Here is a 17409-nt window from a genome sequence, read left to right on the forward strand (position 1 = left end):
CCTGTGAATAGACCATTTCCCAGCCTGATTTTTTGAGGTTTGGATTACTTGTGAGGGTTTTGGGGGATTTTTTGTGTTGGGTTTGTTTTTTGGGCTTTTTCGGTTTTTTGTTTTTTGTTTTTTTTTTAAACCTGTGAATAGACCATTTCCCAGGTATCCTCCCCCAGTCTCAACAAGCTTCCCTAGCCCAGTTTCCCACTTCCCTTGCTGGGAAACGACCCACCTTCACAGGTGCTGAAAGCTAACAACTGTTTGCTGATAGAAGCAGGCAGCTTTTTGCAATGTTTGTAGCATATGTGGCTCTTGGGGCTCGCTGGTGCATAGGAATTACACTGACTTAATGAAACAGATTTCTAAGACCTTACACAGGATAAGCTTGAAGCAATCGATAGGCTTAACTACCATGCTGAAGCAGGGCTAAGGCTCTGAAAAAATTATTTAAGATAAAATAATATAAGCATGGCAATATTGCTAAGCTTAAAGCCCACATTGAAACTTAACCCTTCCAGCAACCACAGACTGGCTTCTTGTTTAAGAAGCAGTTGCATCCTGAAGCAGGGCTAAGGCTCTGAAAATATTACTTAAGATAAAATAATATAAGCATGGCATGATATTGCTAAGCTTAAACCCCACATTGAAACTTAACCCTTCCAGCAATCACAGACTGGCTTCTTGTTTAAGAAGCAGTTTGCGTGTATTAATCAATGAGCAGGGGCTTCTGATCTTTAGTCTTTTATTAAATCAAAGAAGGAGACAACTTCCACTCAGGGCTGCTCCAAAGGTTCCTGCTTCTAATCAAAAGCTTTTCCTTCACATTTCACCATAAAAATACTGGTTGGAAGAATGGGTTTCCTCACGTATCTGAGTCTTGAACTCTGAACTGAGTCAGACCACTTTGAGTGGTCAGACCAATTGACTTTGAGGAAACAGAATTCCTTTCTTTATAAAATTAAACCTTCAGTTGCACACACTATCATTTCTATTTTTTTGATGTTACAGGTACCAGTAACATCACTACCTATAGTTCAGTAGACAGCATTACCTGTGGTTAAGTCAGCCCGTACTCTTAGAGACAAAGTGTATAGAATTATAAGACATTCTTTCAGTTCATTTGACATTGGCAGACATTAAAAGTTCAAGTAAAAATTTTCCATGTCAGGACTTTGCCTCAGGCTGATTTTTTTTTTTTTTTTAATTTCAATAAAACCACGTTTTTCTTTTTCTATTTCTCAAAATGAGGTTAATTTCAACAAAACCACTTTTTTCTTTTTCTATTTCTCAAAATGAGGTTACAGTAAAACTGTTCAACCCTGATCCATACCTCTGCGTACTATATTTGGAAGGACTTTACATTTTGTAGAGGTATTGGTAATTTTGTGTCACCCTGTGGAAGATGCACATAAAGTGACAAAACTGCAGGCCTGAGAAGCTTTTAGTTCATAGAGATTGACATATAAAGTGAGCAAAACTGTGGGCCTGAGAAGCTTTTAGTTCATAGAGATTGGTTTCTGCAGATATTCTGCATACTGAGGAGGAAGGGGCTGAGCATGACTTTTGCTCATGGCAATATCAGGGCCCTTGCTAAGATTTTGCAGCAAAACTGAGAGGAGAAAAATGCCTCTCTTTACAAGCTCGCTAACACCACCACTTTTTCCCTGCTCTTCCCAGCTACATCCAGCAACCCAGACAGGTGAGGGTGACGAGCAGCCAGTCCAGGATGTGAAAACCTGGATTGGCAGTGTTCGTAAGGGAGACAGCTGGGGGAGAGGTGGCTGACTAGGAAAAAACTGAGCTGGGAGGGGAACTGAGATGGACATGGTGAGGGACTGGGAGGAAAGATACATGAGAGGTGGAGGAAAGGCACAAAAGGTGAACTGGGTCTAAGGAAAAGCAAAAGAGTAGAAGAGGCCATGGGTACTTTGAGCTGGGAGAGGAACTGAGATGGACATGGTGAGGGACTGGGAGGAAAGATACATGAGAGGTGGAGGAAAGGCACAAAAGGTGAACTGGGTCTAAGGAAAAGCAAAAGAGTAGAAGAGGCCATGGGTACTTACCTTGTGATACAGAAATATATTAAAAGCATTTTGGGCACTATTCAGTCAAGAACAGAAATTAGGAAACGCCAGAATGAAGGTTTTCAGCAACTCAGCTTCACAGCTGCAACATCCTATTAACACAGAGGATTTTATTTTGTCTGTAATGTTATTATATCTTCAGCACAATGAAGAAGGTAGCCAGAGACTCCTTTAACTTGAGTTGTCTGTAATGTTATTACATCTTCAGCACAACGAGGAAGGTAGCCAGAGACTCCTTTAACTTGAGTGTGTGTGAGAGCAGTTAAGTACCATCTTGCTGTGTTTCACATCTGTACCAGTCATAAAGGACAGCCTTTCTGATTATTTTTTTGAAGACATGCATATTTTGTGGTTTGACTTTTCCATAAGAATTAAATTACATTATTTAGTGGAAAATATATTTTGTGGGTTTGTCTTTTCTGTAAGAATTAAATTACATTATTTAGTGGAAAAACAATGCTCAGGGGGTTTGAGAAAATGAGACTAAGGTAGTGTTAAGAGAAAAAAAAAGCAGAAATATACTAAGAAGGTACGGTATCCAGGGGGTAGTTCCATTACAACTTTGGATTATTAACATTTTTCTGCCCATAGTCCTTTAATTAATTTCTATTATTTATTAAATCACCCTCATAAAAATGTATTGGGTCAAGTCACAGTGATTTCAATAAAGATTAAAATAATTTCATCTAAGGAAGTCAAAAAGCTAACCATTCTGATATTCTGATTTGTAACAATCCTTTCCCGGCTGAAATGAAGAGGTGGTGCTGAGTTTGTTTGGGTTATGTTCCCAGTTCTGCCTTTGATATGCTGAGCTTGTCAACAGGTATTGCAAGAAAAATTACAAAAAAACTTCCAAATCTCATTTCTCTTTGTAGCATCATGAGCAAATGCTTGGGACACCCAAAATTGATGGCTGTTTTTTTTAACATATTTCATCCAAACTTTTCCATGCTGCAGTTCACTCCTTTGTAAAATGTTTTTAATAATCCCTGGCACAAAGGGATAAAATAATGTTTGAATTATATTGGGAGCCAGAAAAAAAACCAGTTCTTTCTTCAATCAGCTACCTTTCTAACACTCTGTTTCTTTTCTGTACACTGCAGGCTGTGAACCCATCACTGTAAAGTACCTCCAGTGGAGCAATATAGAGTCTATTGTGGCTGTGGTCTTTTCCTGCCTTGGGATCCTGGTCACCATGTTTGTCACCCTTATCTTTGTGCTCTACAGGGACACCCCTGTTGTCAAATCCTCCAGTCGGGAGCTCTGCTACATTATCCTTGCTGGCATCTTTCTGGGTTACGTCTGCCCTTTCACCCTTATAGCTAAACCCACCACGACATCCTGCTACCTCCAGCGCCTTCTGGTGGGTCTCTCCTCTGCCATGTGCTATTCTGCCCTTGTGACCAAAACCAACCGCATTGCACGCATCCTGGCAGGCAGCAAAAAGAAGATCTGTACCCGCAAGCCACGTTTCATGAGCGCATGGGCCCAAGTAGTCATTGCCTCCATTTTGATCAGCGTGCAGCTGACACTGGTGATCACGCTGATAATCCTGGAGCCCCCGATGCCCATCCTCTCCTACCCCAGCATTAAGGAAGTTTACCTTATCTGCAACACCAGCAACCTAGGCGTCGTGGCTCCTGTGGGCTACAATGGACTCCTCATCATGAGCTGCACGTACTATGCCTTCAAGACTCGCAATGTGCCTGCCAATTTCAATGAGGCCAAGTACATTGCATTCACCATGTACACCACTTGTATCATCTGGCTGGCCTTTGTGCCTATCTACTTTGGGAGCAACTACAAGATCATCACCACCTGTTTTGCGGTGAGCCTGAGCGTGACGGTGGCTCTGGGGTGCATGTTCACTCCTAAGATGTACATCATCATAGCCAAGCCTGAGAGGAACGTCCGCAGTGCCTTCACCACCTCAGATGTGGTGCGTATGCATGTCGGGGATGGCAAGGCACCTTGCAAGTCCAACACTTTCCTCAACATATTCCGGAGAAAGAAGCCAGGGGCTGGAAATCCAAAGTAAGTGATTGACTGCAGGTACACATCTATCTCTTTATGTTCCTCTCTTTGCCATCCTCTCTTGGTTGATCATAGTCTACTGAATAGTAAGGTATGTAACAGTCTTTCATCTCATGTGTAGCAGAAAAGGTGGAAATGATTCTTTAGATCTAAGCCTCAGGCGGATATTGACATGTTGCTTCTTATTCTCTCCTGCCCTAAAGGCAGCCCTTTACCCAACTCCCTCTACCTCTGGGGCAGGCCAGGCGGTGGCAGAGTAACTGAGCTCCATTTGCAACTTCTCCCATCTCTCCGTGTATGTGATGGGGATCTCAGGCCCCCGTGTGCAGTTGCTCTGCCTTATGTTCAAACTGAGGTGCTATTACAGCCTTTTGGGAAAGGGGACCAGAAATCCATGTCTGAGTGGTTGTAAATCACATGTACTTGTCTAAGGCCACCGGGATGTGTGTGTGAAAGCTGGGGATTGAACATTAGTTTTTAAGGTAGTGTTTTGTGACAGTCCTCATGAGTGTGATCCAAAAGTACACTTCATATTATCCCTATGCTCTATTTAATATTCAGAATTATGAGTAATGCTCTTAATCATCATTGGTGTAAACTTGTCCATGTTCGCAAAACCCCATGTTGGTGTGAAAGTTGCAGAAATCAACTGATGGTGAAAATGAACTTGCATCCACATCTATTGAACTTGTTATTTTCCTTGTTAATAATGAAAAGGAGCCCAGCTGTAACAGAGGCGGAGAAAGAACTGTTACTTCAAACAGCATCTCCCTGTGAGCAGCTGTCTGAACATTTGCATTCTTTATTATCTTACTGGTTTTTAATCTTTAAAGAAGCACCATAGGGCTAGACATGAGCTTAGATTATTTTTTGTCCCAATTAAAAAAATAATCAAAATAATAAAGAAGCAGTGACAGCTATATTTCTGAGCTTCCTGATAGAAAAAAAAAAATCATTTAATTTCCAGCTCTTTGGGATCTGTAGATTTCTCTGAGTCACTCGAGTTGATTTCGATTCAGTTTGCATAAGAACCATTTTCGTATGTCCTGGAGATGGAAAGCATAAGGATGGAGGTAATACCATAGAAAACCCATGCTGCGATCAATTTTGCCTTTATGCTACTTCAATACTTTTTATTTAGTTGCCAGACAGGGGGTCAGAAGAGAAGGGGGTGTAGACATAAGTAACCCAAATATACAGCTCAGTGTGCCATGGTGGCCGTGATAAGAATGCCAGCTCCTCAGCTAGACAGAGAGGGAGCAGGCAGGCAGGCAGGGACCCTCCCATGCAGGGAGATGGCCAAAAAATTCTGTAGCTCAAGAGCTTGAATTCCATGCAAATAGGAAGATGGAGCCTGATCCACCTTCCTCTGACTCTGTGGAAGTCTTACATGTCTGTAGGAAACTAGTGTGCTCTGTCTGCAGCGTAGTCTCTGGCTAACGCTGTTGGTATCTTTAAGATGATGTCTGACAAACAAAAGGACTATTCAGTATTTTAGATCATGAGAAACTTAGTAACTATTTCTTTGTGGTGCTTACTGTTCTGCTACTTTCACCAAGGAAATTGTACTGTCAAAGATCCAACTGCAATATATTTAGAATGCAGTTGATAATATGAGAAAATATTTCAACCTGTTCAAAATCTGAGCTTCCCCCTCAGCATTGTCACCTTAAAAAAACCAACAGGGCTTACCTGAGCTTTTTAGCAATTTGTTTGTTGCTTAATTTTGGTAAGACTTTCTTGACCTCTCTGTTAAACCTGTGTGAGCAGTATGAAGCAAAAAAAAAAACAAACTACAGAGCTTTAAGATGCTCTTCTAAACTAAAAGCTCAGCACCTCATTAATATGTTTTGTTTTTTTTTTGTCTCGGGTCAAGCCTCCAGATCTTTTCCACAGCAAAATCCCAACCTCTGGCCTAAACCTCTTTTGCAGTTACTGCTATGTTCTTCACCAAAGCCAGCACAAATGCAGAGGCATGCCAGGCTTGCTGATGGAGAAGGATGGCACGCCTCTCTATACATGGCCATGAAGAACTGAAAGCAGTGTAGTATACAAACATGTAGCTTTGGAAATAAAGTCACAAGACGGCTCAAAATGCCATTTCAGGGCTTTGGAAGGTGGTTTAGCTCCTAGCAGATCCCACTGCAAAGCTTGTGAGGACATTGCGCTGACATAGATAAAGAAGCGTGAGTCACTAAGGAAATCAAGAAAGAAAAAGTAGGATTTGCTGAAGCCTTTGAAGCACATAGGTCTCTCAAACGTGTAGTCACGTCCTTCCTGTAACAGGACTTGAAACTGCCAGAACATGCTTAATGCCCACAGGAATGACATCCAGGCTGATTTTCAAAGTTTTTTTTCATTTCTTATCAAAATCTGGGATTTATTAGCCAGTTTTTCAGTAATTCAGACCTCTAAGCATGTTGCTCTTCTTCTTGACTCTGTAATTGTCCCTCCCTGTGGCCACATTTTTCTGTCTGTAAGTGGCCATCAGTGCTTCACTCAAAAGATTTATTTTCTAGCTTCAACTTTCCATCCATTTTCTCATTTTCTCTACTCTCTCTTCCTAGCTTGTTTTTGTTTTTCTACTTTTCACTTTTCATCTCTTTTCCTGTCTGTATCAAACCACTCCTCTGCTAATCCAGTGAATTCCAATTACTAAACAGAAAAGTGGCATCCATCTAAATTAAATTGACTGCAGACAGAGAGTTAAATTGAGTTAGTTTTAAAAATGGAAACTAGTTTACATTTACAAGGCCAAGCCAAACTTATATAAGCCTTGATAAGGCACTCACATGCAATGTTGTGCTCGTAGTTTAACTAGTACAGCCTGGGGACTAGAGCAAGCCAAACCACTCTTTCTTTCTCCTTCCCAAAGTAGAGCAAAAGAATTAACCAAGGAAGTCTCTTAACGCAGGATCTATTATTCAGTTCAAAACCTTCAGCTACAGCAGGTGCTGATACAGAGGTCAGAAAGTCCTCTTGAAAAATGCCTGTCCCAGCTGTATTACCAACAGAGTTTCAGTGACAACAAATTAGTAACGCTGGTCTTCACCTAAATCACAGAGCACACTGCCTTTACTGGTCTGCTGCACTCTGAAGACGCCATGTGCATGAGGGTTTGGACTCTACCTTACTGGGTTGAATTAATTAAGCAACTACAGCCAGCACTATTTTAAATAGAGCTGGCTGGGAAGTTTCCAGTGGAATATGTTTTCCATCAGAAAATTCTGGCCTCTCAAAACATTTCACAGATTTGGGCTTTGATGGTAGGGAGCCTCTCTGGGCCAATGGGACTTGCTTTTTTTTTTTCCCATGAAGGGAAAAAGGCATTGGGAAACTTTCCCCCATGGAGGGGTGAAGGCATGAGGGAAATAGGGAAATTTGTCCCAACGGCCTTTAGTTAAGGCACTCATTTAGGTTAAGAGCATCTTCTTCACTTCCCAGGTGAATGCCCTATAACTGGACCATGCACTGTCCCAAAGCAAGTCTTGTCCTTTCTCTCTGTTCTTGTCCAGCAATGCGTCCTGGAACAGAGAAAAAAATCCTTATGCAAACCCTAGAGAAATGCTCTGTATTATTCTGTGAGAGAGCTTGAATCTGGGTCTGAGAGATCCCTCGCGAGTGTCTTCAGTACCAACCTACTGTCAGTCTCTCCCTCTTGCCAAATGAATATTTAAGTACATATAAAAAATAGAACAACTCCATCAAGAGAGACGGAGAGAGAGTGATATCTGCTGCTTTTATTGAAGCTTTGTGGGGACATTTATTGTTAGAATTTGCTGCTTGATGACATTATGAGATCTTGGCTGTTACAGGATGATGACATAGCAGCATTTTTAAGGAGAGCATTTTTAATCTTTTCTTTTTCCCAGCTGTGAGATTGTAACTTTCAGATACGGATCTTGCTGTGATCATTAGCCTTGTTCTTGACCACAAATGTTACTTTGGTCTACAAGGGTCAATCAGCTTGAAGCTTGTAGCACTCCTGTGCTGTGCCTGTACGACTGCTTCCCTGAGGAAGCAATGCTCCTTTCTGTACTATGTGCATAAAAAGTAACCAGTGACACTGAAGATGCTGGTCTTAAGGAGGGTTCAGGAAACATCTTCTCCAGCCACTGCTTCAAATAGACCCTACTCAATGTGCAGGAGGCTGAAGCCAGGTCTGCAGCCTGCATGTCTGTTGTGTTGCTTTTCTGTAGTCCACATACACACTTCAAATAGATTTTGAACCACACAGCAAGGCTCACCTCTTCTTCCATGCTTCTTGTGGGCTGCGGTGGCATGAGAATGATCAGTGTTGCAAAGGGGACCACAGAAGATAAGTTCATTGTGCATCTTTGGTTAATTAGTTCTAGATTTGGCTGTGATGTTACCAGTGATGCTGTTTTGCAGTGAAGCTACTGCTTCTGTCTTCACATATAAATTATTTTAATGGTTGAGACCCCCAGGCCTGGGCACCATTTATTTTAGTTCATTTTGAATCAGAGTAAGGATTTAGTTGTCAACATAAGCTGTGTAGCAAAATCTGAGTTGATAGGAAGGCCAACTAGTGATACCACTGAGTGGCCAGGACTCCACATTAAATGTGTAAGCCACCTGCTTCCCCCCTTGTAATTTTAATATATTTGCATTCAGATATTTTTCCTCCAGCTGTCTGCCCTCATAAATGAATTCTTGTTTTTCAAATATTTCCAAATGTACTTTTTATTTAGCTTTTTAACATGTTTTGGCAGTCCATGCCTCCAGGCTGCTCCACTCTAAGCAGTGTCCAGGAGGCACCTGGGCCAATGATCTCTCAAAATGGCTTTATTTTGTTCCAGTTAAAAATGTTGGGCAACCCAAAGTTCCCTAGTCCCTGTTTCCTTTACCGTAGCCTGTTCCTGCTCTTCATCCTCTCTCCTTCTGTACTGGATGTCTTTACATACATTTTTTAACTGGGAATCAGGTTTCTCCGTTACCTCTAGTAAGATGTGTCTGTTCCCTTACCAGGCCTTAGGGAACCATCTGCTTTTTTGTCTTGCCAGTTATAAAAGTATCTCCAGGTATTTTTAAGTTAATCTTTCTCTTTAAACTGACTTGCTGAGTTGCCATTTCATCTTGAACCAGCTGTGCTGACATGCCGTGTTTTGCTGGGACTCATTTCACTTGGCGACTCACAGTCCACAAATGCTTTTGGGCTCCTCAGCTCCTTCATTTTCAAAGCCTCCCACAGACACACAGTGAGGGGAATCTTAGCATAAGTACGTCCAGAAGGCAGGACATTTTATTTCACTGGTGACAGTGGGAGGAGGCAAATGCAGAGTGCAGCATGGCAAGAGTTGGAGCTTCCAGAAACAGAGAGTAAATGTTCAGCATGTTCAGTTGCAGCCATACAAATGTGGACCTTTTACAGCCTCTTACTTGATTGAACCTGTGTGCCTCATCATAGGAAGAGGTGCTCAGGAGTATTCCCTCTTCTCGCTCTCACGTTACTACTCCACGCAGTCAATATGCTATCTGGAGATAAGGGTGGAGGGAAGAGAAGTGAGAACAAAAGACACAAAAACACTTTTAATGTAAGTAAAACAATGGCTTTTGTCCTGACCTCTGCAGGCTAAAGCATGTGAAATTGAACAAAACCAATCTCAACCTGGCACAGCCTTACGGGGAATATTTCACTCTGTCTGGCTGAAATGCATCAAAAGATCTGAAATAAGAAAATGTAGTGGAAAGCGCAAGGAGGAGGAATAATAATTGGTCACCATTGTACCTTCTCCTATAAAAGAGAATAGACTGTTAAAGTCCTACACTTCAGGACATAAATCCTATCTGAGAATACAATATATTTAAGCATTTTCTTTGGTCCTAAATTGTGTCACGTAGCCAGCAGCATATAAGAATTATCTCTAAATGCTTGTTGTACAGATTACCATCGAGTGTAGTTTTATCTTAAAGCATTGCCAAACCAGTATAGTGACAATTGCTGAATCTATTGGGAAATTCCAGGCTAGCTTGCTTTGCAATTTGGAAAATTGATGTAGTGGGTAAACTTCTCATGTTCTCTAGTAGTATTGCATACACAATAAGACAGCCCTTTATTTTTTACCATTACAGACCTTGGAAAATACAAAATTCCAAGGTATTTTCAAGAAGACCCTTAAACCTGCTAGGCCACCTGCTAGGCTTAAGCCTGCACAGCCACCCTGCTGAGGCTTACCCCAGAGTGGGGAGACGTATTATAGGAGAGAGTTTTGAAACAGCAGAAAGGTTGTAAGCTTCTACAACAAAAAAGAAGGGAGTTGGAAAAATGGTACAGGACAAGTTAGGTTTTTTATTTCAATAATTTATGTGTCATTGTATGTCTGTTCTCTCCAGTAACCAACCCAACAATAAAATGCTGATGTCCAGGCCCTGTTTTGATGCTGACTCTGTAGAGCAGTGGCACCATGAGGTGCAAGGTGCAGTGCTGGTCTGTGGCCGTATGGCTCCTGGTGCTCCATCAGGGCATGGGGCTCCACAATCAAAGGGCACTTGGATCACCCTGGCATCCCACCATAGCACAGAGAAGTTTGCTTCTTTCACAGTGCAGACAGAGATGTGGCAGCAGCTCTGGTGTGGTTCCCTTGTGCCACAGCTGCCATAGGAAAGGCAGGTGGCACCTTGGTCTGACCCGACTCCTCTCCCTGTCACAGTCTTCCCTGGCATTTGCCTAGCTTCTGTATGCAGTGTAGTCCTTCACCCTTTCCTGAGGTTGCAGTGCATATTGGGGAAAGCATCTGGAATAGTCACAGGGATAGTTAAAGGTTTTAATGCCAAACATCTCCCTCTCAGGACCTGGTACGTTTGTTGGTTTTACTGGGGTATTTACTGGGATTAAACCATTAATGACTTTGAGGACACATAGCACTGTGTCAGGTAACAGCTCTTACCCAGTTCTCTTGTGTGTGTGATGTGAATTTCAAATGAGAAAATTCAACAAACTCAGTCAAGCTATTCAGTCCTTGGCAGTATATTGATTTAAGGGAATATTTAAAACTCCCAGAAGACAGTTACATGTTTCCAAAGGGACTCTTACAACTGATGTTAAAGAATTGGAAACAAACACAAAATAATGGAGTATGAAACTTAGTAATCCAATAGCAATTTATTCTAACCCTGCTGCAGGCTTGGCCATTAAATTTGAGCTATGTAATTATATCTAATATTGTCCTCTGTAGCCTTGAATTTGCATTTACTTTAACAGATATGTTGTAGTTCTGTCCATGCATCAGAAATGGTGACAAATAACTCTGAGATGTCACTTCCACAATAATATTCTTTCTAGTTATTTAAATTAATACTAGAAACTGTACTTATTTATAAACCAGGGATGGCAAATGCATATACCAAATTATATTGTGTACCTGTATATATGTACAATATAACCAGTCTGGAGACACAGAATTTATTTTTCCTTCTAATAAGAAATAGGGGCAAGGCTGCATAAGGCACTTAAAGTTTTCCTTGCAAATTACCCCCAGCTAAAGGGAGTCCCAGCAGATGCATAACCAATTACTCAGCAAGCTGAGGGGAAGGGGCAGGGGCAGATATCCAACATGACTGGGATGATTGCCACCAAGTAAAATCCAAGAGGTCTGGCATTTTAGGCTCATTCCTCTGGATTTCTTTCTGTCACCAAACAGAGGCTGCCTGAGACTGCATTTAAGAGAAATAAATAAGAAAAGCAATGAGGTTCTGCAGTGGTCTCCCACTAAGAGCAGTGGGAATAAACCCCCCTCAGACAAAACCCAGGTTATATTGAATTAGTTTACAGGGCACAGTATCTGCATCTGGGCTCCCAGACAGACTTCTGCTTTGTCACAAGTCAAAGCCACATTTTAATTGGATTGTTGTGTAAGGTTTTATGTAATTTCTTCCCTTTTTCACAGTCCAGGGCAATTTTGCCACTTTCTTTTCATGGGTATTCACAACTCTGTTCTTCCAAGGGATTTTGACAGGACGTAAACACAAGGAATGATCTCTGAGTGCAGCCTGGTTTTTACGAAAGGACTCTTGGAGAACTTTGCTTTTCAGCTCCATCTCTTGTTTTGCTGCTTTCAAGATACTGAATCACAAAACGCTGTTTTCAGTTGTTGTTTTCAGCACTGCTGTAGCACCAGGCAGCTTTGTGTAATGAATCTCAATATACTTAAACACAATGATGCATAGATACACAACTACATCAGAGGGGAGCTTTACAGTTATGTATCACAATCTCTGCTTCTTGAGTGAAGTGAAGCAAACACAGTACTCCAGAAATCCTGGGAAAGGCTAGTATCTTTCTTGGCATAAAACACAGGAATAAGGACACCACTTGTAATTTAATTTCTTGCTTGACTGGATCACTTATTACATTTCCTTGTATTTTTTGTATTTCTATACATTATTTATTGCGTTTTTATTCTGAAATCTAGTCATAGCAATCCAGTTAGGATGCTACAAAAAAACACCAACTCAACAGTGAATGATACAAACAATTGTGTTCGCATGTAGGTATATGCAAGTGATGTTTATCTGCTTAGCACCATAATCTTACGTTGTTTTAGTTAAAATCCTCTCTGTGAGAAATATAAGGAAGAAAACTTAACCTTTTAAGAGTTTCAGGTAAATAAATAGGTGCTGAAGGCTGCATCCGGGTAAGCCTGGATATTTCCCTATATTACATATAAAAGTCAGACTCTAACTCTCATAAACACATACTTATGAAAAAAAAAAACCACCAACAACCCATTTTTAGGGAGGGGAGTGTTCTGAAATATCATTTTAAAATGCATAACAGCTATTTATTTATTTAAATCAGCATTTTAAAATGGAAATGGAATAAAGAACTAAAATCCAAGTCTACGGAGGGTACTTTAAGATATTTTTAAGTCAAGAATGCATTTTACCTCCTTCCTATCCTCAAAGGCTTGATGTTTCAGCCCTGTGCCTCAGTTATTCACCTCCCCTCAGCAGAAGCAAACAGAGCTGTGACATTTCATGAACACATGATAATTCACGTACGAACACTTGCTAGAATAAACACGCTAGATATTCTGTAAGTGTTTATTCTGCAGGGATCTCTGAGTTACCTTGTGATTTCATGCATCTTTGAGCTAATTTAGAACTGAACAAAAAATTTGGGTACTGAAGGACATAATGCGGATCTCTAATATTCCCTAGATAAGGATGTAAAACAGCACAAGCACTATACACATCTATATAGAATCATAGAATGGTTAGAGTTGGAAGGGACCTTAAAGATCATTGAGTTCCAACCCTCTGCCACGGGCAGGGACACCTCCCACTAGACCAGGTTCCTCAAAGCCCCATCCAGCCTGGCCTTGAAGACTTCAGGCATCCACATGAAGGGGGCATCCACAACTTCTCTGGGCAACGTGTTCCAGTGTCTCACCGCCCTCACAGTAGAGAATTTCTTCCTAATATTTGTATTATCCTATCTATAGTTAATAGAGAGGTGTAGTTTTTTCCTCAAATTAAAAGATAGCCTGCAAAATATTCTTGATTCACCCCTTCAATTCAGTGGAAAGCTCCTACTGCTAATTTATTTAATCCTTTTTCATGCTTAGGGACGGACAAGCACTTAAGAGCCCAAGAAGAGGAAAGCACTCTTGGATGTCACCTCTTTCACTGATGCAAAAGGCCTCTCTCTTCCTGGCTTGTCCACCGAGCTCATCCCTGCCTGTGATGAGCGCTCCCCTTTGCTCAGGGCAGCCTTGCACAGCGAAACACTGCAAGCTGAACTGCAGGTGCTGCAAACACATGCTGACAGAGCTCCTGATTTTTAGCAAGGCTGTACTTCATAGGCAAATCACACCCCCAGAGAGAAGATGGTCCGTCTCTGTTAAGGGACTGTAGGCGTGTGTGTTTTTCCACCTTGTTAGAAATTAAATCATCTGAGCAGGGTTTTATCATGATTATATAGTGTCAGTCTCAGTCCAGCGTTGCTCTACGTTTCATTAGAGAAATATCTTCAACGCCCTTGGTGGATGATAGCAGCACATACATTTTGTGCTGTGGGAAGAAGCCTGCGCATTGCTCTATCAGTTGGTCAGTAATGTGTTTCAAAGAAAATTTGTCAGGATGATGCCAAGGCAAAAAGACCAGTCTATCCTGACTTACAGGATCACTGTAAATTTGGGATGCTCTTCACAGATATTCCTATACTAAGGAAGGGGTTTGAAAAAGTTTCTCACCAGCAGTAGCTCAGTTTAGTTCTGACCCCCCTCTCCCCAACTATTTGAGCACCCAGAGCTGGGAGTATTTTTGACAAAGGGACTTTAACTAAACTTTGGAAACAAAAGTCCAGCACTTTCAGCTTACATATGCCCCAGCAGTCGATTGCACCAGCCTTTGTGAGATCACACCCTGCACACATTTGTGCCTGATCAGGAACAGGACACAGCAGAGTAGCCAGGCACCCGCAGAAGCCTTTTTTTTTTATGCCTGTTCCACAGATTTTTGTAATGGAGCAAATTTCTTTCTTCTCTTTCTTTTTGTCTACAGTAACATAAGGGTTTGTAAAGGGAAGAGCGAGTAATTTAAATATCTCTATCTTTGCTTCCTGCTTGACTTTGAATTTTTTTTTTTTAGCTAGTATGTTTGATGGGGTTTTTTCTCACCTACCTTCTGATACAGTTTTCCATCTGCCTCAAATGCATGGAGTACCATTCGCAGCCAGTGCAGAGATCTGACCATGTTCTCCTCTGTTCTCCCAGTTATCAGCTCTGTGCACCAAAGAGCATGAAAGGGCAAATTCAGCATCACCAGTTCTTTGTTTGGGGTTTCCAGACCCAGGCCTGTAAGTCTGCAGAACAGACTTTATCACGGATTTAATGTCCACACAGAAGATATCCACTGTCAGAGTGATTATTAATCCTGGCCAACAACACAGGTTATGTTCTCTGATATGGTAAAGGGCTCTAAGAAACCACTTTAAGTGTGGGCTGAAAAGGAAAGTATATTGTATCAATAGAACATCTGCCTCCACATTGAAATTGTTAAAGACTATTTCATTTTGAAATAACAAGTCAGCTACATAAGTTAGAGTATATATGTGCTCTGGCATTCAGCCTCCCACACCTGACAAGCATAGGTTAAAAGGCATTATCACTGCAAACAGCAAACAATTGTGCAGGCTAGAAGTAATCACACAATTTGTCACTTTAAAGCCCACTTGAAAACTAAAAACTCCAGGTTTCTTATTACTGCATTATCAACAATTTACCATTTCTAGTTTACCGCTTCAGTTATCTCTTCTTAAGTTGTTTCCCCTTCTCTGTGGTTCTTCTGATGGTTTGCAGAATGTATTTTTTCTTCCACCCCGTAAAATTAATCTTACAGAGAAGGAGGAAAAAAAAGAAAAAAAGTGAATTATTGTTTGCTGGATTGTCCTTGAGCCAGATCTCAAGGTCAGATAAACATTAATGTCAGCACCAGAGAAGATGTCCCTGCTGCCCTTGGTTTGGGGAACAGGGGTGAGAGTTGTCCCTTTCAGCAGCAAATCATTAGATTAGCTCAGCTGTGTTGCAGCACCACAAACGGAGATGTCAAAGCTGATCTTAAACTCCAGCAAAACAAGAGCCCCTGATGTGATTCCAGCAGCTCCTCGCTAGTAGATGGTTTGCTGGTGTTTGCAGTTTCAGTCTGATCAGTCCCAGGTACCCCCAGTGTACCTCAGGCTCAGTTTAAATGCCCATCTGCAAGCCACCTTCTAGCTAATATAGCAGCCTTCTCTTTACACAGTGTTATTAATCTTTCCTTGTCCTTCAGTGTGTTAAAGCCAGGAATGTCTGCTCTTGTTGCTTTCTTACTTAAAGCTCTTGTTAATCTTCCCCTCTACTTCCATGGAAAATATTTTTTTATGTTCTCTTCTGGCCATTTTTTTCATGGCACAAGCTAGATCATTTCAGATGGTTCAGTTCAGCCTGTTTTGGCTGCCTTACATTCCCAGATCAAGGATTGTCTGGAAATTGGGACTTATTCCACGTTACTCATTTTTTCGTGTCCCAAAGCCCCCAAACCAGCCAACTAACCAGCCAGCCAGCAGCAAAATATCCCCAGAACAACCAACCAAATGAAAAAAAGCCTATCCCAGACTCTGTGCTAAGCCCCTGTGGAGGGATTATCCACCTTGAGCGGACTGACAAGGGCTGACAAGGGGCTACGCTTGAAAGCAGAGCCGCCGCAGCAGCGACGACTGCAAAAAATGCCTGGAGAGCAGATTAAACGCGTGGGTGGCATTAACCCCACCGAGCTGAGCCCTGCCGTGGGCTGCTAGGGCTGGGCCAGCCGGCCACTAACTTGCCCTGCCACCGGCCAGGTTAATGCTGTCGGCGTGCAGAGGTGACCCAGCAGCTCCACAAGGGTCCTCAGGAGCTCGCATGGCTGACGGGGCTCACGTGGGTGTGGGTGGGCTGTGGGAGCTCGTGTGTGTCTGGGCAGTACAGGTACAAGGTGTGGTCCCAGGCATTTCTGTGCTCCCCCAACAGTGAGTAGTCCTTCCTCTTTTACTTTCCCCTATCCTCTGAAATGTAAGGTTACACACATTTCTTAATCCTTAGGGTTATATAAATTATCTCAAAAATCTCTCCTGCCACCATCCTGGACAGCCAAGAGATTTGCCTGTGGCTACTTTGGGCTATCATAGCCTATAAATCCACAAATGCTTTAAGCTGCCCTAAGCCAGGAATGACACCCAAAGCCTTCCTTTCACCCATGCTGTCCCTTCAACTACTCAGGGACAAGAGCCTGGATGGCCAAGCTGTGAACTGGAGCAGGGAACTGATAACATTTATTTTTTTTTCCTTGCTTTTTCTCAATTAGCTGTGACCCAGATTAGTTGTCCCTGTCATTCCCTGCCAGTTGATTGAGCAATTGCACCAAGGGTTGTGCTGGCACAGAGGGGCGGGTGGAGCAGCCGGGGAGGGCTGGAACACCCCTGGGCACACAGCTGGCTCCTGCTGGCCCGGGGTGACCCGAAGTGCAGCCTGGGCTCAGTCTCCACCGTGGGACTATGTTCTCCTTGGTGACGGTGACCTTTCTGTCCTCTTTGGCAGATGCTCACACCTCCACAGAGAAGGAGTGCTGTGAAATCCCGTCTGTTCCTCCACAAGTGTAATTATCTGTACGTCTCACTCAGCCTGGGAGGGGTCAATGACCCTATAACCTCCCTCTTACTTGTAGTGGTCTTTGCTCCACCACTCTTAATGAATTCTATCTCTCCAAAAACTGCCACTGCACCACTGATTAGCATAATTAAGTTAAAACTCAGAGCAATTAT

General features: G+C 42.2%; 1 protein-coding gene across 6 annotated transcripts in view; it reads left to right on the forward strand.

Moving 5' to 3' along the window:
* GRM1 (glutamate receptor, metabotropic 1) overlaps positions 1-17409 on the forward strand; it is a 188251-nt gene that overhangs the window by 152509 nt on the left and 18333 nt on the right. For all 6 annotated transcript variants that reach the window (XM_014951092.1, XM_014951093.1, XM_014951095.1 and 3 more), the window contains exon 8: positions 3179-4109. In XM_014951092.1, the coding sequence (XP_014806578.1) occupies positions 3179-4109 (931 nt within the window). The remainder of the gene's footprint in view (positions 1-3178; positions 4110-17409) is intronic.

Source organism: Calidris pugnax, unplaced genomic scaffold (assembly GCF_001431845.1).
Source record: "Calidris pugnax isolate Ruff unplaced genomic scaffold, ASM143184v1 scaffold24, whole genome shotgun sequence".
Lineage (NCBI taxonomy): Eukaryota > Metazoa > Chordata > Aves > Charadriiformes > Scolopacidae > Calidris > Calidris pugnax.